The sequence below is a fragment of the Lytechinus variegatus genome, chromosome 15, assembly GCF_018143015.1.
Source record: "Lytechinus variegatus isolate NC3 chromosome 15, Lvar_3.0, whole genome shotgun sequence".
In the NCBI taxonomy this organism is placed as follows: domain Eukaryota; kingdom Metazoa; phylum Echinodermata; class Echinoidea; order Temnopleuroida; family Toxopneustidae; genus Lytechinus; species Lytechinus variegatus.
Genome location: NC_054754.1, coordinates 6,697,029 through 6,724,077, shown reverse-complemented (window position 1 = coordinate 6,724,077; position 27,049 = coordinate 6,697,029). Strand labels below are relative to the sequence as shown.

At 35.3% G+C, this 27,049-nt stretch overlaps 1 protein-coding gene across 1 annotated transcript; it reads right to left on the bottom strand.

Annotated features, from left to right (window-relative positions):
- Positions 1-177: 177 nt before the first annotated feature.
- Positions 178-27,049, bottom strand: LOC121428531 (whirlin-like). The gene is made up of 14 exons (XM_041625220.1): positions 25,883-27,049; positions 19,084-19,293; positions 15,863-15,988; positions 14,268-14,534; positions 12,366-12,581; positions 11,954-12,049; positions 10,705-10,848; positions 9,947-10,036; positions 7,934-8,235; positions 5,946-6,198; positions 4,304-4,378; positions 3,600-4,136; positions 2,419-2,589; positions 178-1,357 (listed from the first exon to the last, which is right to left on the bottom strand). The coding sequence occupies exons 1-14, from the start codon at positions 26,726-26,728 to the stop codon at positions 1,166-1,168; spliced, it is 3,525 nt and encodes a 1,174-aa protein (XP_041481154.1). The 5' UTR covers positions 26,729-27,049; the 3' UTR covers positions 178-1,165.

The window sequence follows — 27,049 nt, the reverse complement described above, 5'->3', positions numbered from 1 at the left end:
TTTCCAAATTACTGTTTTAGAAAAACATCATTGTCTTCATACAATCAATGATAAAAATATCAGTCATAGATTAAAAAAAGAGAAAATTAAGGGAACATTAATATATAATGGCACCAGCTGAATTTAAGTCCTTTTTGGCAATATTATGTGCCAGAGAGGTAAACTAACCTGAGGGCATTTTTCTTCCAAACTCATAATGGATGGATGGTGTCAGTTAATATAAAGTTATGCATAAAAAATATCTATAAATCATAATTGACAATTGTAACGCAGTTCGAGTAACAACTGTGAAAAAGGTTTTTGCAGAAACCGTAATGCTTAATCACCCCATACTTACCCAAGTTGAGCTTTTTACATCCAAACTATGAAAAAGAATACCAAATAAATTAACACATTCATGGCAAAATGTATTAAAGAACTACAATTGATCATCAGAATGTTTGTACTTCTTTAGATAATAAAGCCATTTATTATTTTTCAAAATTGCTGGTATCATTACAAAAAAAATCAACAGAGTTTATCAAAAATCAATCTATAAAAAATGATCACAAATAAAAAATAATTGGCATTGAATACCATTGATAAAATAATTATCTAAATGACTTCAAATGGTAGATTTCATTGACTAAAAAATCATATAAATTGACTGCAATTTCAAAAAAGTCCCTGAAGTCTATACTATGTGATAAATGCAGTGTTAGCACCAGGTGTTTGAAGTGGCATACACACAAACACTGAACATAACACTTTAACATGGTGTAAATAAACAAATAAATTCAGTCATAATGTCATTGCGCATAGTACAATATCATTCAATATTTACTCAAAACTAATCACTTGCCTAATCTGTACCAAAGATAAAATGGCATAAATTGAAAATCTGAATGCGTAGTGAGGACCTACTTGTAATTATGAAACAGTATATTCAACAGATTCTGGAATTCATTAAAAAGAATAATAGGCCTACCTTACATTGTACATTCAATCCTTTAAAGAAAGATTTGAAACAAATTTGCACATTTGATTGGCTATGGGGTTCTTTGTTCCGTTGGCTCATTTTTTTAAAAACAAATAACATGACAAATATGAAAATAAAAAAGGAATTAATCTCTCTCTCTCTCTCGTTTTTGATGTCATCATGGAGCCTGATAAATAGTATAAAAATCTAATACAAAAGTTTAAATCGATTGGAGTCTACAACAAGAAATTCCATAGTGCTGCTTGACTTGTTTTTAAATGCTTCAGCAATGACTCTGGTAGACTGGGAATGAGAGAGGTCATGAAGAGGTCGGTCACAGACCTTTATGATCACATGTCCAACCTTTAGGTTGCTGTTTTGATACGCTGATCCACCAGTCTGAAAAGATACAAATAATATAACATATATTATAATGGTACGGCAATGTCCTCTGCCATGGTATTGAGTGGTATGCTGCCCTCTTACAGGCTGTTATACAGATTTGTTGATATTGCAAAACAACTTCAGATGTTTATTTGGCCATGCAGCTGTTGCATTGCGTGAGTATGTATTGAATAAATGCTAAAATCTTAACCACTGTGACTAGTTGTCTTTTAGTATTGTCTTAATAATGTTGTGGTGGCAGCAGCAGGATAAATGAGTGTGTCATAATAAGAGGCTCAAATCTAAACCACAGGATTATGTCATAATGAAATGCTTATACCTTAACCACTCTGACTGACAGTCTATCTTTAGTATTGTCCTAATAATGCTGCGGTGGCAGCAGTGGGATATATGAACATGTCATAATACCAGGTGGGTGTATCACAAAAGGTGGTTTCAGACTGCCTCGAAGTTCCAGGTATTCTCTGATCTGGAAATTAACCCTGATCAGAAAGCAAACTACACGTAATTTCCCTGTAAGAAAATACCCGCTAAATAGTAGGTACTTGGCGAAATTACGAGAACTTTCGCAGGGTTTTTCCAAGGTCGCAGGTATTTTGGCAATGTGAAAGCAATTTACGGGAACTTTTAGCCCAGCATGTAGTTGGGCGCGGGCGCCGTGGGTGGCTGCTGAGCTATTGGTTTTGAATCTCGCGCCTTGCCTGCTTATCAGACCACACTGCGCATGCTCTTGACTTCAGGAATTTATCCCGAAGGGTATGTTTCGGGGCGATGTGAATGCAGGAATAATTAACGGGTATTTTTTAGCCTAAAAAATTCTCGTATTTTAACAGGGCTTCTTATGATCGAGGCGGTTTGAAACCACCTAAAGCTGTTACGAACACTTGGAACACGTTCTTAGTTGCTAGGTCAGTTACATTGGCATATACTGTAGCATTTAGCACAAAAAGGGATCAACAACTATACATGAAGTCATTCTTCAGCTATATGAAACACCCATCAGACTATCTTAGTTTTACGCCTCTCAAAAGGAGAGGGTCTGGTAGGTAACTAACCTGGATTTTGATGATCTTTGGCAATGGCTGTCTGGTTCCTGCGCCTCCTTCGACTGCCAAACCCAGGCTAGATGCGGTTTTCTTCACAAGGATTCTTTCACAGTAAGACGGTCTGTCTAGTCTTGTATTCACAATGAGGTCTTCACTATGCTTATCTGGGGTGGATGAGCCCTACGTATATCAGAGTGGAATTAATAAAATACTAGTGTAAATTCTAAAGCACCAAATCAACTCTTTAGAGTGCTCAAGGCGACTAGAGTATTGAGAAGAAAATATAAAGGTTTTGAGCAAACACCTTAAGATTTAACTGAGATACATGTTTTGCTGTATTCAAGAAGGCTATTCTACAGAGTGGGGCATGCATGAGCAAAGGATCTTTACACTTTACCACATATTAAAAAAAAATTGTTACAGTAAATCATTAAAAAATTCATAAAATCATACAAAGTAAAGCATACGTATGGAAATGAGGGGGTCCACTAAAAAGCAAAGCTAAGATTGTAGAATTTGGTTCCCGCCCTGATGATTGTAAACAAATATAATAATACTACTAATAATATATAGCATTTAGAATGGGCCTTCTATCTAGTTTCCTATTCAGAGGCGCAGAGGGAATTATAACAGAGATTATAAGAATAGATATGTCTTAAGTTGGCTTTGAATGACTCTATAGACTTGGCATTGCATATTGTTGATGAGAGTGCATTCCACAAAGTTGGAGCACTATGAGTAAAAGAGTTTTCACCAAATGAGCATGTGATTCTACAAGTTGTCAACAACCCGGTCCCTGAAGATCTCTGATTTCTAGAGGGTACATATTAAGAGAAGAGATTGTTAAAATATTTAGAAGCACAACCATTCACAATATTCCATGTAAGCAACAAAATCTTGAATTTTATTCTCTCCACCACAGGCAACCAGTGAAGTTCTTTTAGAACAGGCGTTACATGCGTATATTTAGAAGTTTTACTAAGAATCCAGTCAGCGGCATTTTGTACTCTCTGAAGCTTGAGGATCTGATCATATAAATATAGTGGTTAACATATAATTACAAACCAGTCTCCTGCTTTGGTAAACCCTCCACATGTCTTTATCACATTTATCACTATTCTCATTGATAAATGGATTACATGAATGTGTATGGCCCGAAACAGTCATCAAATAAATTCAAAGTGACCCACCTGGGGTTTGAAGGTATTCAAATTGGCCAATGGAGCACGACTGGTAGAAGTGGATGGAAACGATGACGGATCCGGTAGGATAATTTCATCCTCATCTTCATCCTCTGTCTGAAATTCTGGTGGAGGAGGAGGAGGCGTGGTAGGTGGAAGAACAGGTGCCTCATCCGAGAATCTATCGACAGGAGGAGAAGGCAGTGGGGGTGGTAGGTCAAAGGGAGCAGCGGAGAGAAAGTCTGTAGGAGGTGGGGGTAAAGGAATGTCCTCAATTGATTGAGCTGGTGATGGTTGTGGAAGATTCGAGGATAAACTAGAATGTGTTGAATCGTCCTTTGCAGAAGGCGGAGGAGGAGGAGGCATGTTGGGTCGCGGCCTCCCTCCCACACCTCTCTGAGATGATGTCCTCTGGTAGGATGATGTTTCTTTTGATGAAGTTCTCTCCGACAGAGGAGATGTTGGTGTGTTCTTCCGCAGTTCATATAGAGTTTCACTAGCTTTCTTGGTTTGGTCTACACTGCGTCGCTGGTCTTTCGGTGTGTGCTGAAAATATAAATGAGCAATAAAATTGTGTATTGGTATATCAAAATTAATCAACTTATCAATTATTGTCATCATCATAATCATCATCTTCATCCTCCTCATGATATTCATCATCATCATCACTATCATAATCACCATCATCATCATAATATTGTATGTAGACTTACATGAGTAGGATCACTTATCCTCCGAGGAATGCCGTGCTCACTGCTACTGTTCTGTCTGCTGATCAGTTCTCCAATCTGCAAAAGGATTTTAAAAATAATATTTACATGAAAACAAAACAAAAACAAAAACATGCAGCACTCCTATAAAAAGTATTGGAATTCAGGAATGAAAAAATAAGCAAACTCAATACAATAGAAATGTTGTTGCAGCTTTGGTTCATGTAGTGTACGTGCTTGCTTTATATGCTGGATAAATTTCATTGCTAGACCTTTGTGGCACACTTGCTTTGGAGATTAATGCTTTGTGATGGTTAATGGCATGATGACTAGTGTATACATTTGCCCCTTTTCTAAAGCTGTGTCGAATCTTGATATTACTTCATTAAATGGCAGGCGCGTAATCAACAAAATGAGATCTTAGCTGTATTTCTAACTGTCGTGGTGGCAGCAGTGGTATACGAAACCAAGTCATCAAATGACTGGTGCCCGTAATATTGCATTATTCTGAACGGGGGCTTATAGATGTTTACATATAATGATAATAATGATAATAACAATAGGTATTCATATAGCGCCATCTATCTAGAAATAATCTATTCCAAGGTACATTGTATATTATCAATATTATTATTATTACCCTGGCTTTCGCTCGTTCTGCCTTTCAGTGCTCAGTGCATTCAAGGAATTATTCCTACTGAGTGCAGCACAATGCTGGTAGATTTCTTTCTGAAGGAAAACATGCCATGGCTGGGATTTGAACCCACGTCCCTCTGATTGAAAGACAGGAATCGTAACCACTAGACCATGGCATAAATATGAGCAGGATACAAGATATTCTTTCATTTTCCACTGTCACCACAATATCAACAATGAGAGGGCCATCAGTTGTCTGTATAATATGATTTCAAACTATATTGAAAGTTGCAAAATTATATTTTGTTGTCATGATAAGGTTAAACTGAGATTTTAGAGATCTATAAGCAGCACATTCCTGGGTATTAACTTATCATTGGATACACACTTTACAGACAAATGAGATATAACACTGAGCATCTGACCACTGATGGCATTTTTTATTGACTTGAATCTGAATTTAAAATGTATAAAGTATGGTTTATTTTTCATACAAGTTATGGATAAGAAATATTTACAGTATGTAGAAAAATCAAAATGAATCGTAGAGGGCACAATGATTTACAGTTTCTTGGAAATTCCTTTGTTGAGATAAATAAGTACCAAAATACATACAAAAATTAATTTAAAAAAATTAAATTAAAAAGGTTCCTTTGGTCTGCAGTCACGTTGGCCCGTTTTCTGAAGTCCGGTTTCACTTTGACCACGGTCTAATTCTGTGCTTAAATTATGGGAAGCCCAAATATTTCCTAAATCTGTTAATATCGTTTATTTCTTTTGTTTAACTATTTTGCTTTTCTTTGCTTTCATGATGTAGATAAATATTTCAGATATCATTCCCAGACATGAATGATTTGAGTGTCACATGAGTTGGTAAATTGAGAATTTACTTACAGAGATATGTGCCACAATTGGCTATCCATAGTTAAACCACAACTCTATATAGACCAGAGTTTAAACTAAACCAGACTTCTGAATATGAGTCATAGATGCCAATCACTTCACTTACCAATGATGCAGAGCTCTCGGTAGACACACTATCTAAACTCATCTTCCTCTGTCTGCTTCCTGACCTATCACTCTGATGATCAATGCTATCATCCTTAGTCTGAACTTTCTCTGTATTTTCTTCCTGCTGTCTGCTTGGCGAGGGTTTTGCACTGCTATCCGGGGTGCGGGGGCTCTCTTCTGAAGAACGAGGGCTGAAATCCGTGTCACTGGTCATATTGTGGTAGTGGCCATGGGTATTTGACATTTTGTATCTTCAAGATTCAAGGAAAGATAATTTCATGGCAATATTGTTAAGCAGTTGTCTTTTTAGTCTAGCTTTGGATGATTTGAGGAATATGTTAGAAATCATGCAATGGAATATTAGGGTTCTTAATACGATGACAGTGTGACAGATAAATGATCTAAATTCTTAATCTTTCTTCCTAATAATTTTTCCAGTTTATTTTCCAGATCTCCAGGACATGTCTTTAGCATTAAGAAAACATATCATTTTGATTAAAATAAGTATTTTCACAAAAACATTTAAAGGAAGAAACTGAAAAAATATTAACACAAAATAATACACTATTCAAGGTTTAAACAGTAATGTTTCCATGGCCTCAAACATAAAATTATTTCAGCCTATTTTGGCACCCCCGTGTTGTCCTACATAATCTAAAATAAATAATAACAATAGGCAACATTTATATAACGCTTAATGCATTTCTAAGCGCTGCATATTGTTACCCAATACTATTCCACAGCAATTAACCCTATAAATGTCATTATGGTCACCTCCAAGTACAATTGCATCAAAATGAGAATTAGTTATAATACATTTAATACAGTCTAGTACACATACTAACTACAATATATTTAGCTGGTAACTATATTTACATCATTTTGTATGTCAAAAATATACTAACTTTTTATGTCAACCACAATCTGGCCATGAACAATTTACCAACATACATACATACATTTTCTTAATTAAAATTCATAAATTAATCATGTCAATATCATTAATCTTCTGAATCTAATATTATATCGATTTTGGTTCAACCAAGTGTACACTTTGCATAATGAATTATTTTGTTGATTTATCTTCTTGTCAATTCACCACACCAAGTGCACTGGATATCTGGCATTTCACCATGTATTCCTACATTTGTATATAGTTTTGTGGAATAGATTTGAAAGCACTATTAGAAATATAAACTGTCTAAAGAAGCAGTCTCAAGTATTATCGCAGGCACATTACAGAAGTCATAATATTCTCCTCATATCTATGTTGATGACTTCGATTATGATTACATCCCTTGTTTTTGTTTCTCTTACTGTCTATGATGCGCCTTGACAGATGATTCACCAGAAAGTAAGTATTAGAACCACTTATTATCATTAATATCTTTTTGTTTATGGTACCTCCAGCAGGAACACGGTAGGACAGCGTTTTGCTGGTAAACACCAAGCTGGTGTATAACCAATTACCTTGGAAACATTTTATGTCTAGCTTAATCAGTCATAGTGACTGTCCTTATAGACGACAGATACTGCTCTCGGGCCTTTTTAACAAAGTGGAGCCAATGGCAGAGTGTGGATTGGAACTCACAACCTTGCGATTATGAGTCCTGTGCTCTAGCCGCTGGACCATACAACTTGTTAATATCAATATCAATGCTGTTATTATTATCATTATTATCATAATAATGGGAAGAGCAGTGGTGTAGTGTCCTTGGCAAGGCATTAATCTACACTTTGCCACTCTCGACCCAGGTGCTAAATGGGTACCCGGTAGGATCTGAAAGATATTGTATGTTTGATTTTGCCAGCGCCATAATGAGGCTGCGAGGAATGCAAGGAATGCTCCCCAGGGAGTGGAAATTGTGCACTTTTTGAGCGGGATTGAAATGAATCCAATGACTGGGGTAATAATATGCTGTAACGCGCTTCGAGCCATTCTGGGAAAAGCGCTCTATAAAAATTGGCTATTATCATTATTATTACCTTTCAAGATTAGCAAGACTGCTTGTCAGGTTCACATCCACACCACTGTCTTCACTGGGACTCTTTGTTCCTTGATACATAGACTCCAAACCAAGCAAATCAACTCCTCTCCTGCTGGTAGAAGGTTCTTGGTTGAAATGGTTATGGTGGTGAACGTCCACGGTCACACGCTTGAGATTCGGAGAGTCAAAACCATTGGTAGGGGCGTACAGAGAAGAGGACTTGAGGATGGAGTGGGATTTGTTCTTGTTGGGGGTGATTGTGCTGTTGTTATTGCTACTTGGTGAGCCGATGGCATAGTCCTAAACACAGACAAAGAGGTACAATGGATGACAGTCTAAATTAACCATTTACGCTTAAATCGCAAGATGAAATTATGAATTAAAAAAAAGTATCATAGAATTATCAATGCACGAATAATGAAAAAAGACACATTTTAGAAATTTGCGATTCTCCTGAATATATGTTTACATTTATTTATCATGACGAAAACCTCCGTTTGAGAACACTATACCCCAGTTTTTCCATGGACCTACTCCATGGTTTTTCTAAATCAATTACTGCCCCAAGTAAGTATCAAAACACCTGTTTCTTGACCTTGGTCCGAAGATAACATAATAGCCTGAGCGCAGTCCCCGGCAAAGCATGCCGCCATTTTTTATTCACTTACTTTCCTTATTTCGAGGTCGATTTTCTTCGTTCGAAATTGAAAATGGACTAACATTGAATTTCTGAATACAATATGCCTTTGAAAACGTGATTAAATATCGAATACAATAATTTCATTCCGAAGGTCCTACTACAGGCAGAGAAGTCTTACGTAATAGCACATCTGTTGTTTATCATTTCGTCCCTGGCCCAACGCTCATAATCTGGCCTGTGGAGACAGCGGGGATTACCTGGCCAAGCAGGGTTGATCAGGCGGGTGTTTCATAAAGCTGTTCGTAAGTTAAGAGCCACTGGTGATCCTGTCTTGCAGCAAATGGTACACACCATTGGCGATAATCACCAGTCATTTTTAAAGTCGCTCTTAACTTACGAACAGCTTTATGAAACTGCCCCATGATCTCAAACACGATTTGGGGTCTAATACCGCAGTTTGCAGTCTGAACTGCGGTCTTTTTCCAAACGGGGGTTTAACGTAACGTTTTTTTGACAAATCATCACAACCAATACCACTGTTTGGCATCAATAATGTTGAGAGGCATGCCTGTCATTTGACTAAGTACGCATTTAGCGCTATAAGACATTTCCTCGTTTTTCCTTACCATACTTAAATAAATATGGAAATCAAGTGGATAGAGTGAGATTAAAGTTCAAAATAATGATATAAGATAATCCGGGGGGGGGGGGGGGGGCCACTTCCATTCACGAGTGGATACCATGCGCGACCATGGGGTCTCGAAAAGCACCCTAAACACGTAATTGCCATATTCTGAAAATGCACCCCTTAACAAGTATTGGCGTGTGAAACCCTACCCTTAATAAGTATTGGAAACAAAACGATACTCTTGGCAAATATTCCCTGAAATGAACCCCTAAACAAGTACAGGAATGTTTTATTGCTACGGGTCCTTCGGTCGTCGGCTTTAGCTTATTTGGTTTAGTACGACCCCACCTTCTACACCTCGCGCAAATCGGACTCTAAACACAAAGTTTTGGGGCAAAATGGACATCCTTTATCAAACATTTTTATTTTGTTTTATCATTCCCGCAAATTCGACCCTAAACACGTAATTTTCCTAGCGAAATAGATACCCTTTTTTCATTATTTTTGTGTTTTTGACACCCTTATCACGTTACGTACATAACGTGCCCTATCGTGAAAAAGACATCCTTTTTACGTGTTTTTTTGGTCGCGCATGGTATCCACTTGCCAATGTAAGTGGCCCCCCCGGGAAGATAATATATCAATCAGGATAATATGAAATTCGTTTTTTGCCTACAGTAATTGAAAAGTGTAAAAAATGCCAATAATTTTGTGATGTGATATTAGAAATTATGTGTGCTTACAGGTAGAGCAAAATCTGGAAGACCATTTGTATCATCATTAATCTGCCTGGTGTCTATACCCTGATATCTCTCTTCTGTTTCGTTGGTTACCTGTAAAAAATAAAATCATATAAGGTTTGCTTCAGCCACATCCTGATGAAACACTGTTTAATCAAAGCACACAATGCTCTTGTCGAATTCCTACAACTTATCATTTGAAATACCACGTTGCAAGCTCTCAAATAAATCTACAACCAAATATTTTGTAAGGATTTAAACAAGAAACAGTCACAAAAAAGCAATGTCAATGATTCTTTGATAAAAAATTAGTGTTGTGCAATGACATGTGTCTTCCACAACATACTCTTAAGTTGACCAACACAGAGCCACATGGCAGGAGGATTTCTTGGCAATATTGAATAATTTTTTTTCAACTCTAAAGAAAAAATTTACACATCTGGGTATTATAGAAAACAATGACTAGAAGAGGTAGAAATTATACTTAATAATCGAGCAAAAAATGTAAAACATTCCCTTCATGACTAAAAAAAATGTACTTTCCAATGCATCACAGTCTGAACTAAACGAATAACAGAAGATAAAGATGGGACTGAAGGCACCTCAAGGACCCTGTTGCAGAAAAGTTATTCACAGTGGTAACATAGTGGCCAATGGTAATTACCACAGAATCCTTGATTCTGATTGGCTGTTGAGCACTGCTACTATGGAAATTACCAGAATATTAACTCTAATGCAATGGTGAGGATGCTCAGACTTACCCTGATGTTAGGTGGAAGATGCTGCGGAACTCTGGGAGGAGTAAGGGGCCTGGAGTCAATTGAACTACAGGAGTTATAGCGACTGCTGTTTGATAAGGTATCTGTAAAAGATGTCTCGTTCATGAAATACCCTCGCTGTCTGGCCTGAAATATTAAATAACAGAATAATTACTCTATCTTTGCATGATCTCTGTTCAAGTTGCTTCATCTAGATAGTGGTAATATCAATTAGCAACACAAAATACATTTCCCTCTTTTATGAGGATGCCATCATTTCAAGCTAATAACCTCTCAAGATGGAGCTATATATGTCTCCTGCATTCATAAATCACATATTTCTTGTAAGAAAACTATACAATTACATCACTGCTTTGTATTATTTATGTATCATGACGACATAAGTAATATATGAATCAATCTTTTATATATATTGTATATGTAACTTCTACAGGTTTCCTTGGTGAGGAAGAGTGTAGTGTATCACGGTACACAATGCATTATTGGTTGCCAACAAAAGTATATTGTATATCCAAACATATTATATACATGTACATGTACTCATGTAAATGTTTTCATTATATCAATTGAATGTAGAAATAAAATTAAATGAAACATAGCAAAATTAACAAACATAGAGCTATAATTTGCCATGACCTTCATATGTTGCCCTTTATTAGATGTTCTATTTACAAAACTTGACATTCTTTCATGTCCATATTCAAATAAATACAAGTTGAGGTCATTTGTGCAATGAAACTAATAATAACTCTAAAAAAACTAAGTAGAAATTTTGAACTTCAACTATAGGCCATTTTTATCAAAAGTATGCCAGGATGCTTGAAAGTAAAAGGATTCTAAGATTTACCAACAGTGCAAAGGAAGTATAGATTTGCCATTTGCAAAGATATTTTCTTTTTTGTTGAAGCAGACTTAAAAAGCCAGTGGGAGGGACTAACTATACTGCTGTACACATGCAAAACCAGAGGTTTTACAAACACACCCTAAACAAGTTTTGTCCATTTATCAGATTTATACCCAATTCACATATTTTTCCATACTTTTCCAACAATTTGCCCCCTAAAGAATTATAACCTGTAAAACATATACATGTTTTACTCTATAAAGTTACCCTTTTACACATATTTTTGGTCACACATGTACAGCAATATAGTCAAGTACCTCCTTCTGGGCTTAAAAAGTATACAAAATGTGCTTCAAAATGGATAAATTTTTTTTTAAAAGTTTTTACCTTCATTGCCTCAACCTCTCTCTTTAAGACAAGACTATCAAACCTGTCAATGTCTCGGGGGAAGACAAAGGCACGGATTTCAGAGAGAAGAGAAAACTGTGAAAAGAAAAGATAATATATCATTCAAACATATCATCATGAAACATATTTAGAATAATATTCTTTAAATGTAAAAGCACTGTAATATATATCATCATTATCATTATTAAGTGTATTATTAACATTGCTCTTGTTTTTGTTAATTTTAATCTCAAAATGCCAATATATTTCTATGAGCAGAATCAACCGAATCACTTCCTGAAATTATTCATTAGCAAATTCTTTATGTTTAAAGGCAGACTATAAATAAATTTATGCATTAATGCAAGATAATAAAAAGTTGAAGTGACTTGTAATTGAAGATAAACAATACCTTAGCGTGAGTATCGAATAACTCGAATAGGGCCATCACAAGACCTTCAATGGTGATTGTATTGTGTTGATATTCCTCTAGGTAATACATCATAGTGCCTCTTTCATTCTCACTGAGTAGAGTCTTAGATTGATCTTCCAGCATGCTCCAGTTCTGTACTCCAGCCATACTCTTATTGTACATTACTTGAGATCCAATGCCCCGACTGAAAGCAGACTGCAAAGAACAATCAGATATAATCATACTCTATACTTCTTTAATCACATCGCCATGCAAACACATAATATCTGAGCCAATGAAACTTTAACAAAAGACCTTTCAAGATTCAGTAAAAAAGAAGATTGCTTCTTGACAGCTGGATTGACAAATGTTTCACGAAACAGAATAAAGATACACATGAAATAAACAGATAAGCAAAATTATATCTGAATTCCTATAATGTAATGGGTCACTGTATGAATGATTTCATACTTGGTTACCACGGAGACATGAGCATCCATGAACCAAAATAAATATGTAATTCCCCCTTTTTCAAATTTGAAGTTTATTGATTTCTTTTCCTTGTTTTCATTCCAAACTGTAGCTCATTTTGTCCGCGCAAGCAGCGCCTCCATACGTCACAAGCCATGCAATATTTTCTTATATATCGGAAATCATTTTAACTCTGTTTAAAGGTAAATGCTAGTTTTGGTAACGATATCAAAATGAGTTCATACAGAATCCAATGAAATGACCACTAAAGTGTCTGTTGGTATAAATAAAACGCATGTGCCAAAGGATTCTGGAAAAAATTGTGTTATTGCTGAGAAATCAGCAAATAAGCACGGGATTCGGGTAGGGCGTCGGGCCCGACGCCCTAAGCAATAATTATACATTGTCCCACGTGCGCTTATCTGTGTTGGGGATTTTCGGTGTGAACATTTTTCAGCGTAGATTTCAAGATTTCACAAAGTCCGGTTAATGTAACTGTACCAGATCTAGATCCTCGATGATATACTGGCAATTAAGCCTTGTTTTACAGGCTTTCTCATGAAATCAGTGTTAACTGCAACTACTGGAATTTCTCTTTAAAGCATGCTTACAGGTAAAATGCGTATGAGAAATAATATTCTGTCATCTTGAACCATAAACAAATGGAAATATATGACATATTGGGATGATGCTTGTATGTGATGTCACAAATTTAAAATTAATTTTTGTCATTTCTCTGTTCGCATCAAACCAGCTTGGGTTGCATGCTCCCCCCCAAAAAAAAATGATGCATGAATAAGCCAGTTCACGGTTAGCTCATGATCAACTTTTTCTCAAATGACCTTTGCGATTTTTCCTTAGGATAAGCACTCTCATTTTCAAATGTAGATGTTGCGTAAGCTTTACTGGTAGAGTATTCAAATTCTAAGAGCAAAAGGCATTGTATAGACCAGGGGGGCGTTTCATGAAAGGACTTGTCGGACGTTTTATCCAACAAGTCCCATTTTATCCGACAGTTACCATAGGAACAGTGCCACTCGGCCAATCGAAATCACGGAAAGATGTCAGATCTGACAACTTGTCGGATGAAAATATTGATGAAACGCTCCCCAGGTGACTAGAATAGTACATCAGGGATAAAGTTTGGAAATCTGTTTTCTTGTCTGCCTTTGGCACATTTGACTATTGTTTAGGCTACTGTCAAATACCAGTGATTATGAAGGCTCTATATTACTCTTCAGCTTGGATGTGATAAAATGAACATTTTTAAAGAAATACATGAATAATCATCAAATCACAAAAGCCTATGTCAGTGAATTTGAAAGCCACCTTCATGGTTTATCTCAAATGACCTTTTTCGGCTCGTGCGCAGTTTACAACCGTGAACAGGCTTATATTCAGAAGAGGTCACATACTTAACTAAGAACTTACCGAAGGCCTCTCTGGGATATCACTATAGATGGAGTCTGTCTCATCCAGTTCATCTCTGCTTACCCGTCTGGAGGAAGGGGGAGAGTTCTTGACTTCGTTCTTGGTTAACCACTGTGTTCGATCAATTGTTGTTCGACCATAGGGTAACTTGCCGACATCCTTGATAGTCATCATCATCAGTTTGGATGATTTCAGTATGTTCACTGCATCCTGGTGCTCGATATCAAGGAAGTTCCGAGAGTTGACGTCCAGGATTTGATCACCAACCTGAATTCATAGAACATTACAATTACTAATAATAACATGCAACATTTATATAGCAATTAATACAATGTTTCTAAGTGCTGTATACTATTAACACAGCGTTAGCACAGCTATTCTTATCAGGTGCTCGAGCATTCAAGGAATATTTTCCTACCGGGTGGCCATTTACTACATCTGGGTGGAGATTGGCAAATGCATATGAACGCCTTACCAAAGGATGCAAGAGCTGCAGTAGGATTTTACCCCAGACCTTGTGGTTCAAAGTCCTGAGACCTATCCACTGAGCCACAACACCTCTACAATTGTCAGTTACAGCATTTAATCACCAACCTGACTCCACAGAAGATTAAAAAGATTCGAGTCTGAACTTCTAAAGATATGTTATTACAAAAATGAAATTATATTTGATATTCAAAAGTTGGATAGTCCAGTAGGGTAATGATTGCATAGTTATTCTCTTATTTATGAACCTTATTTTGTTTTTGAAACTATAAACCAAAATAAATTTTGTTTTGATTCTGTTTGGATCAAAATGTTTAGATTTACATATGTCTTCTAAATAACCTTGAGAATAATGAAATTTCAGAATGCAAGAAAATTTCTATATTCTGATCGCTTCAATGGGAAAGGCACCAAAAACCTTTTAAAGGAAACCAAAACCCAAGAAGAGAAGTAATCTTATTGGGAAGAGTAAAATGAGAGGAACAATTAAACAAAAATATTCTTAAAAATCGGTTATGAAATAAGCAAGTTATGGGAGTTTGAACACTCTTGTTGTACTTTCTATGGGCATCCTCAAATTGGCAAATGTGCTTCAAAATGGCTGATTTTGTGGACAAATCTCCATTTGTTTTGTACACAAATTTTCAGATTTTCCTCATCTTTCAAATTGCATCTTGCCTCCTTCTGAGCACTACATAATGTCATGGGAAAATATAATCCACACCATATATGTCAACGTCAGGAGGAGATAATGTGAAATATGTAAAAATAAAGGGGAAAATCTGAAAATATGTGAAAAAACAAATGGAGAGTTGTCCACAAAATCAGCCATTTTGAAGCATGTTTGCCAATTTGAGGATCCACTTAGTAAGTACAACAAGACTTTTTAATCGTCCATAACTTGCTTATTTTATAACCGATTTTGATGAAACTTTTTTTAAAATTGTTCCTCTCATTTTACTCTTTCCAATAAGATTGCTTCTCTTCTTGGGTTTTGGTTTCCTTTAAGTATACATGTATGTTCAAAGACAGCATTCCTATTAAGCTTTATTACTATTCATACTTAATCTAGCTCCCAAGTATATTCGTCTGTTTCATTTCAGACTTACCTTCAGACCAGCATGTTCTGAGACAGAGTATGCATCAATTCCAGTGATGTAGATACCAAGACCAAACTCTTTTCCTCCACGGATCATCAAACCTAGACTCTCGCCTTCATTCACTACAACATTAACCTGAAAATAAACAATACAAAACCAACCAGTAACCTAATTATAAATCAAAAAGTGTTTTGACATGGTGTTGATCCCACTGCTGCCACCATACCATAGAAGAGATATCAGACAAGGCATACTCTTTCTTTAATACAACCGCACACTGTAAAAACTATTGGGCAAAATTTTTACCAGCACGAGGGTAATTATGTATCCAACCAATTTTGGGCAGTATTTTACCCAATGCGGGAAGCATATTGTCCAGTAAGGTTAAAATATAAGCAGAAATTACTTTAGAATGAGCAAAATTTCCATCACATTGGATAAATAACAATGCCTAAAAGAAATGCCCAATGTTGGTTGGATACATAATTACCCTCATGGAACATTTTTACCCAATAGTTTTAAGAGTGCAGCAGGTATGTGAACACTCCCGAAATGAATGAACAATGCAAGCAAATTAAGCAAAGCAAGCAAAGCTTCGACAAGCCAGTGTGACACAATGTGGTGCTATATACAGTGCGTATCAAAAAAAAGTTTACACTTAGAAAAAACCCTGTAAAATTATACATTTGTAATATTCTGAAGACTTTTCCACATTTTAACATTGGTACAGATCCATTTAAGTAAATGACGATAAAACTGACGAGAAATATTTCCGCTTGAGTGAGCACCACTTACTTTTGAAAAGTTAGTGAAAAATGATTTGCGCAGAACCTTGAAATAGTTATGCGAACAAAAGTTGACCTTAATCATAAAAAACATGTAGAATTTAGCTAGTAAAATTTATTTGAAGATATCTTTTACCCTTTTAAACTTGTTTCCTTGCCCAAAACACTCCGAAGAGTGCATTGCGCCCCATCCAACTCCCCCACACACCAAAGCCATCGTGACGCTGACCTGTGATTTACATGTAATGGCTAAGGCTTGATTTTCATTTTGTTAATCATTGCCAAGCTTTGAAAAAATGTGGAGCAACAAGTATTAAATGAAAAATGAAATGTAAACCCACTTTAAATGATAAAAACTTAGTGAAAAATGCTGAAGATGTCTGATATAAACTTTTGTTCAGATTCAGTTATGTCCTCAGATCCAGCTGGCACAAAAAGGGTAAAGGTTGTGCTTACTAAGTGCTGAAATTTCAATTTGGGTGGCAAAATTGCTATAAAATGCTTGAATGTATCCGTTTTATCTAAATTGACTGAAAGTGCAAGGAAAATGTATGAGAAATGTTTCGCAGAGTAAGTTTGATTTCGCCCTTTCCCCTTGACACAGCGTGAAAACAAGCATTTCTGCACAAACAGATTTCTGCGAGCTTTACAAAAATGGACAGAGCTCACTCAAGTGTAACATTCTGTCAAAACTTTTACTTTCTTTGGATAGATGAGACTCAAACCCAATATTATATGTGAAAAAATTACCAACATGTTGTATATATTTTAATTCCCAGGGCTTTTTCAAAGTGTAAACTTTTTTTTGATACGCACTGTATACTACACCTTTGTAATGGTACTGGAATTGGAAACTGTTGTGTGAGGAACTAAGGGAAAACATTATATATTCAAACCGTTTAACAAAGAAACCTTCATTTCACGATTTTAAACTTGAATCTTGGTATTTGGACTTTTCGAGCATGAAATAATGAACCTCCTGAATGGAACATTCACATTCATCAGGTGAATTCAAAATGCTATTTTACGCAATTGTGACACTTTTGGGTATGTATTATGTAATGACCTTTGACCTTGATACCCTCAAAGTATCCTATATGCATACTTTGATAAAGTTTGAGGTTAATCAGTCAAATTGTAGACTTCAGCAACAACAAACATGAGACAGAAAAACATGATGTCCGCGGCAACATTGTATGGGTGGGGGAGACATCAGAATGCACCTGTATGTCTTTTTCTAAACACTTGTCAAAAGCCTATTCAGAGAGCTTGTTTTTTTCCTTTACTTTTAATACACTGTACATGTGGGTTCATAATGCTCGTTTCAAGTTCATGAGCACACAGTAAGTAAGAGTGTACTTTCTGTCTTGATAACACCTGTTGCATAAATCCTGCTTGGCAAACATTCTGACACTCCATACTCCCTGGGCCAAATATTGACTCTTGAAGTGAGCTCATTGCCTAAAATAGTGACTCTGGAGTCGATGGACTACATGTAACATGCTGCTTTAAACATTTTGCTACGATGGACTTGGGGAGACCAGTGTGAAATGGGACATTTGAATTTTGAACATTGGAGGGAAAGATTCCTTGTAACCTTTCTATATCTTGTTGGGCAATTGAGGTCATGTCTTACAACAGGTACTGAAGCTCATGTATAATGATACCCCTATGTTATGCTATATTGCATAACCAGTCACTTTCAAACCATTCATTTTGGGGTGCAATGCGACATCTCGAAGGGTGAAATCAGACAACCACTAAGGTATCACTAAAATGCTCACAAAGTTGAAATAAGAAAGTTACAACATTTTAAAGATTTCCTTATTTTTCACAAACACAACATGGGTGATGTGCACATGAACATTGATTTCAAGTGTCATAACTGTATTATTTATTACATAATCTGGAGCACAAATGGCTCCTTGCCTTCTATTCCCTGACACTTAACACCAAATCTTAACACCAATTCCCTGACACTTAACACCAAACTTCACACCATTGATACCTCAATCTTTTTCCTATGCTTAACACCAATGGCACTTCAATCATTTACTTACACTTTACACCTCTGACACATGACACATCAACCTTTTTCCTTCACTTATTAACACCATTGGCATTTCAATTTTTTCCTACACTCAACACTATTGACACCTCAATCTTTTTCCTACACTTTCACCACTGACACCTCAATCTTTTCCCTACACTTAACACAATTGGCATCTAAATCTTTTCACTATACTTAACACCATAGTCATCTTATCTTTTCCTCCACTTAACACAACTGACACCTCCATCTTTTTCTTCCACTCTGGCATCTCAATCTCAATGACACCTCAATCTTTTCCCTACACTTAATACCATTGGCATATATATCTTTTCCTTACAATTAACACCCTTGTGACTTCATTCTTTTCCATATTAACACCATTGACACCTCACCTTCTTTTCATCGCCATTTTTGAGGAGGTTAAGACTGCTCTTCTTGGTATCACTCATCATCCTTCCATCAAGAGGATCTATGTCTGGTGGAGGGGATACACTGCGCCCCTCTGGGTTCACCCATGTATAGGTTTGATGTGAGAAGAATGAACCTGGCACACGCCCAACACTCTTCACATACAGGACCAGCTTCTTGACTGTCTTCAATATCTGTGAAACAAATAAAACCAGACTATTATTTAGTGTCTGTTAAATTAAAGCTGTATCTTTAAAGTAGTACATGTAAAGGACTTATTTGTCTTTCAGGAATTTATTTTGTACTCACAGTATTATTGTTTGTAGCTATTTTTCTGTTCTTTATGGAAATTCTTATTAAAACTTAATTTCATAAATTTACAGATTCAGACACGTACATGTATACATGTACATCCAACATAATATGATACAATTTAATAATATTTGTCAAATATAAATTGATTATGAAGAGTGAGAGTAAGATTGAATTGTTTTCTTATTGTTACTCTGTCACTGTTTTTTATCCAATAAAAATGATCTTTTGATATTAACGAACTACAGAAGCCTATTTAATATATATTTTCTAACAAGTTCTTCTATGAAGTCTGTAATCTGCAATTATAATAGTTTGAAAATGCATTACCACATGTAGGGCTTGGTCATAGACTTTGTATACAAAGTAAATTGTAAGCCCCCAGAAACTACAAAAGAAACACCATTGTGGAATCAAAGGAAATAAACATATCCTTTTGTGAATGAAACCCTAAGAATTTGCATTAACATTAACATATTCATTAAAAATACATTCTCCTAGACATAATATGCATGAATTAGTTTGCATAAATAATATTTGAAATTGAATGTCAAATTACAATTAGTGTGTAAATACTTTAGATATTGTATTGAAGTTAAATCTTTTTCATGAAGACTTAAGTGAAAATAATATAAAAAAACATGAAGAAAAAAGGGTAAATTGTTATCAGTCTACAAATGAGAGAAAGAAAGAAGAAACATTATATGATGAAGAGTGTACATGTATGCACAACATTTCTAGTTTATACTTTGATAACCTGCATTATGTATGAACTTGTTCTCATCATCTTATCAATGATGCTTAAGAATACTAATGAATCAGTAAGCAGCATGAAAGATTATTCAACAAGAACCTACTGGGTAGACCTCTCATTATTCAACTACATACATGTACCACACTTTGTTAAGTTATCTATTCTAGTGCTAGCTCTTCTTCCATCTAGTATTGATTTATTTCAGATAGGGGGTCTTAGTATATTGAAGAACAACAATAGTAACGAGAAACCACAGACCATAACAGGCCAGTTTGCATTATGACAAAAGGTTTTTAAGAATAGGATCCGACTTGTCCAATTTACATCACAATTAAGCAAGGTTTTACTGAGAAAGCAAACAGTTGTGATCAGAGGAAGGTCTGCAAGAGGAGTAGAAAACGTCAACTGATCAGAGTTCAGACACAACTCTCTTTTAAGTTTGGGTTAATCCCCCAAAGTGTCAGTCATTATTCCAGTTATTATATGAATATATGCACTAAAAGTGCTTTGAATTTATGAAATCAAAGCACATGATAGAGGGTACATTGCCATGAAAAAAAAAACCCTTGCATTTGTTAGAACCCTGACCATAACAACTGCAGATTTTATTTTTTTTCTTTTGGCCCTTTGGGAAATAAACACTTTCTCAATCATGTGCCCCCCCCCTTTGTCCTTGCCCTTAAAATACCAAAATTGAAGTTAATTAATTGTGTATAATGGATTTATTAATGTTTTTAAACTGTCAATTTGTTATTACATGTCTAGTGATTGAAAGAAAACGCAGTACTGATATTAAAAATATTTCATATCTTAAAAATGACCATCACCTCTTATGCAATCAAGTAATCTACTAAGGGTTTTCCCTCGTAACGTTCGTTGGCTCAAAGTACTACTATAGCCATATACTCCCACACATTTGTTTAACCAACCTGGTTGGTTAAAATATAAACCAATTTCAGAACAAACCACCAACTTTTGACGGTTATAAAGCATATTTGACCTCTAATAAGGATATTGAATATCGTATTGCCAAGAAACATAATAAACTTACAAGCCATTTTCGGAAATGGAGATTTAAGTTGTAAGATATTCTATCAATTTTTGTAACTGAAGAAAATCTTAATATGCTTTCTGAGGATGGAATTTTGTTAATTTTTTAATATTATAGGTGAATCACCTGATTTTAAATCCCTCTGTTATTGCATTCTTGCCTTTACTATACTATAGGGGATTAAGAATACTTAGAAGAGACAAAGTGACTGCTTTCACTACATATTTATCATTTATTATCTGTTGATAAGCTGTACTTCTTCTAATGTAAACTAGTGTGTATGCTGCTTATTTTTTCTTATTTATTTATTCTGTTATACATTTCAAATCACTTGTATTAATTGTATGTGATTTTTTATACAAAATTATGAAAACGCAATAAAAACTTTTAACAAAAATATAAACCAACTGTTTGGTAAAACAGAATAGCATGCAAGAATTATTTTTTTATAAATCTACAGTTGGTGGGTTCACACTTGAACCAACTTTTGGGTTGTTTAAAATAATTGTGTACTGTTTTCATAATAGGTTTTGTTTCGTCTGAACACAGGATGGTCACACCAGATGCTGTGTCTATTGATTCCGTTTTAATGAAATATTTACACAACTGAGGTCTTGTGACTGTGTTCATCAGTCCTATTGACTTAACGGCAGGCAGATGTATGGAGTCGGAACACAATCCAAATTCACTTATCATCAGAATGAATATTACATGTGAAAGTAAAAAGAATATCAAGTCAAAATCATACAGCATCAAAAGCTCTACATGTATGCTGTTAACAATAACATTGGAGTATAACCTAGGGGTGTATCCAGGATTTTCAAGGGGGGGGGGTCATTTTTGTTCTAAGAAAAAATCTGACAATAAAAAAAGGTCTCAATTACATGCCCAACATTTTCCACTTCAAATATTTTCCTGGCTCTAGATGAGGGGGGGGGGCATAACTGTGTGGATGTGCCCCTAACCCCTGGATCCACTACTGGTAACATCTAAGTAGACCAACATCTGAAGAGTGAATCTACTTATCAGCTCACTGATTCTACACGAAAAGTGATTTTGACTTTTGAGATAATTTAGCACATGTATACTCTATGTAATATCTTATTGTAATAAAAAAAAGAAAACATATGTACATGTATTAGAAAGCTACTAAGATTATAAATCTTTTGCCCATTTCATGACTGAGAATTTGGTGTTATATGTCTGGAACATGACCAAATTAATTATATGTCAAATTGGAAAATACTGTTAATCTCCAAAACACTGGCCTTGCTTTCTTTTAGATCTATATTCACAGAGCTGCCAACCTCTGTTGACCCAAAAACAAACTGGTCCATAATTCAAATATTTTGAAGGAAAGAAAATATTTTGGTACAAAAATGGATAAATTACACATCTGAAGCATGCCAATCAAATTAAACAAAAAACACATTTTGCAATACAAAAATCATATTTTGTCACTTTGATTATGAAAAACATAATAATATCTTTAAAACATATTAGTTACATGTAGCAGCTTTGTATTCATACATCATAAAAGTTTTAGGACATGTACAGTACACTGTATCAGAAACTTTGGGGAGATAAAAACCAAAATTTAAGTCAATATGTTGACTTGAATAACAAGAGAAAATCCTAACAAGCATAACTTAAAAAAAAATAAAAATCAATTTTGAATGTAAAACATGAAACTTACAGTATTTCTCATATTATGTTTTGTTTATAAGGTTACTAAACTACATAACACTTCAATTTAATCATTTTCTGATATAAAATACATGGATGTAACTTGAGAGAATACTTTTTACGTTTGCTTTGTTAAATTACACTCACTATTTCTTAGATGTTATTTTGTGAAATATGACATTTTTCCTTATTGTCCTATAAAAAGTATGTACAAATGTTGTCAGATTCCAGTCTATGAAGGCAAAGTTATTTTTAGGCAAAATGCATCTTTGGAAACACCTAAGTCTAACTTGTATTTCATCTGTACATGTAGGCCTACCTTTGTGTAAATGTATGATGAACAAGTATATATATAGACCCTATATTTCAAATGGCTATGTGTTAAATTTGTAAGCACTTACAATTCAGCATAATTGCAAGGTTTCTGACTGGTATACTTATTGGTTGAAAGGACACCAATACACACACCATGACTGTGTGGTGGCATCGCCATAGCAACGTGTGACTCATAAAATGCTACGAGGCTTTCATCATGTCGCTTTGCGTGCAAGCTCTCTACAGTAGCACTGCTGTGTTTTCTTTGTATGGCGGTACACGACCCAGCGAGCGGGTGCTGTCTATTTCAAATGATAGTTTCATCCTTGGGTTATTATTTTCGCTGTTTACATTTGGAAATTATCCACTACAACCTGGCAGGCACTGACATATCTAATGAATTTAAGCTCAAGAGGCAAATGAAATGGTTTAATCAATTTGATGGAGAGTGTATTATAATGTTTGAGATGAGTTTTAAGCCTTTGACACTATATTTCGAAGTTGAAATACATTATGAAATTTAATTTTTTTCAAAACAACAAAAGGGTTGCATGCATGTTTATTGCGCAGTACAATGTTGAAACACTTGGGACTTTTTTCCCCTCGAACATTGATTGTAGGATGAACATGTATGTAATTGGACAATAAAAGTAGTAGAAGTAATTGTAAAAGTAGCAGTAGTAGTAGTAGTAGTAGAATTAGTAGTAGTAGTACATGTAGTAGTAGTAGTAGTAGAAGAAGTAGTAATAGTAGTAGTAGTAGAAGTAGTAGAAGTAGTAGCATCTTTTTCCAACATTAGAGATAAATTATCATATTATACCATTGTAATGATAATTTTATTTTCACATCTTGATCTGCCATCAAAGAAATTATTTGTAAAACTGTTCTCTGCAGGCTAACATGAACTAAGGTCTAACCATTATATTTTTAACATTGTCTTGTATCATTAGAGATGAATTATTATACCATTATTTATAACATACTATTATCATTATTATGAAAACATTAATAATAATAATAATAGCAATAATAACAATAATTATTATTATTGTTATCATTAATAATAATATTAAATTATTATCATCATCATTGTCTTTATCATTATTATCTTGATGAGATTCTACTTCTTCTTCTTACCACCACCATCATCATCATTACTATTAATAAGAGTAAAAGTTGTAGTAGTAGTAGTAGTAGTAGTAGTAGTAGTAGAAGAAGTAGTAGAAGAAGTAGTAGATTAGTAGAAGTAGTAGTAGTAGTAGTAGTAGTAGTAGAAAAAGTAGTAGCATCTTCATACATTTATTGAAGATTGTTAACACCACTACTACCTGTACTTTACTATTACTACTTTATGTACTACTACTACTACTACTACTACTACTACTACTACTACTACTACTACTACTACTACTACTAGGTGTCAACGTGTACTACTACTACTACTACTACTACTAACTCTACTACTACTACTACTACTAATACTACTACTGCTGCTGCTACTACTACTACTACTACTACTACTACTACTACTACTACTACTACTACTACTTCTACTAATTATACTACTACTATACTACTCTTACTACTCCTACTACTACTACTTCTACTACTACTACTCCTCCTCCTCCTACTACTACTACTTCTACTACTAATACCCCTCCTACTACTACTAATTATACTACTACATGTACTACTAATACTACCACCAGCACCACTGCCACCACCACCACCACTAGTACTACTACCACTACTTCCAGACACTTAAATCATCTTTTTTATTTGGGTTTTCTTAACCTACTAGAAATAAATTTTTCTCTATTGATTCCAATCAACATTTTTCTGAGGTGGAGTTGACCTTTAAGCAAAATTTCAAAATGTCATAACTTTCTTATTTTACATCCTATTTTGATGAAATTTTCAGTGTTGAGCTCATTGGATTTTCTCTTTTTATAACTTTTTGTTGGGGTGGACTTTTGATTAATGTATAAAAAAAATCTTTTTATGTGGGTTTTATCAACATACTAGAAATAATTGCCAAAATTTATGTTTTTTAGTATTGTTGTGCATTACTTTCAAAACTTTTATGAATTTAATTAAGTTCATGAAAGTGGTCTAGTATCTACTACCCCTGTACTCACTAATGATAGTTACCACTACTATTTCTACTAAAAAGTATCTTAGTTCTTAGTAGATACTTTGTAGTAGAAGTAGTATTATTACTGCTGCTGCTGTAGTAGTAGTAGAAGCAGTAGTAGTAGTACACTGCTGCTACTACTATCACTACTACTTCTTTTTCTACTTCTACTACTACTACTACTACTACTACTACTACTACTACTACTACTACTACTACTACTACTACTACTACTACTACTACTACTACTACTACTACTACTACTACTACTACTACTACTACTACTACTACTACTACTACTACTACTACTACTACTACTACTACTACTACTACTACTACTACTACTACTACTACTACTACTACTACTACTACTACTTCTACTACTACTACTACTACTACTACTACTACTACTACTACTACTACTACTACTACTACTACTACTACTACTACTACTACTACTACTACTATGACTACTGCTACAGATTTCTATGACTTCTAACTGCTCCTAATAAAAATATGAAATATTCTCACCTTTACAGCATCAGAGTGGAGTACCTTCTCAAATGGAATGTCGTTGACCTGCATAATCTGATCTCCTTTAACCAAGCCTCGCTTCTCTGCCAAACTGTTAGGTTCAACCAAAGAAACAAAGATCCCCACAGAATGTTCTGCCCCGCCCCTAATACTGAATCCCAACCCGACACCATCCTGTTCGGAGTTCCTCAGAACTATTCTCTTCAGGTCCCTGTTCTGGTCCACAGGAAACTGTGCACCCGACGTTTTCCTTGCAACCTTTCCGTGTAACTCCTCACCACCGGGTTGAAGATGTTGAAGGTGATGATGAGGATGGTTATTCTCCCGGTAGTCCTGGTGGTAGTTTTCATGCTGAAAGCTTGTCTCTGAGTTTTGGTTAAGATTTGATTGATGCTGGTTCTGTAACAAGGAAGATGACCTTCCTGTAGTCCTTGTGGATTGCTGGTAGAGTCTTGATTCAGGTCTTGACATTGATCCATTTATAGAGCTAGTAACACTTGGTGGTCTTTTTACCCCACCAGGACCCATGCACAACGTATCAACATGTTGCCAAAATAGTGTTTGATCAGAAGACGGAATTACTTTCCCCAATAAAACGAACAGTTGTCTCTTCTCGGGGGTGTTAAGAATACTCCTGAGGTTCTGCACAAGGGTGTAGACATTTCTTTTTGAGTTGTAATCGTTGAGTGCACGAACGAAGTACGTTTTGTCCTGCTCGTCCAGGAGATTCGTCAAAGATTCATGCAGGCGAAGAACATTCGCTGACATCGTTCTCGATGCCGAGCCATGTCCAGAAACCCGAGAGCGAGAACGCGGGGGTGCGACGGGCTGATGAAGCGACATATTTTCCCTTGTTAATGTTATTACGCTGCTTTCACATGCAGAAGACGTTTCTCAACTTGAGCTAACGGTTCCCACTACCACTATAACTTATTATCAGAATACGTTGATATATATCCAATGATAATCCATGATTTAAACAAGAAGAAGTACAGCCATTATATCCAAAGTGACAAGTGAAAGAGCCTCCGAAAGAAACCACATAAATTTATTGACACTAGCATTCCTACCCAGTGCTTTTATTATCTTTTAACACGTAATAGTATATCGGTATGTTCTTTCGCAGACGACCAGGGCAGACGGCGGACCATCAAGAGTCGAGCT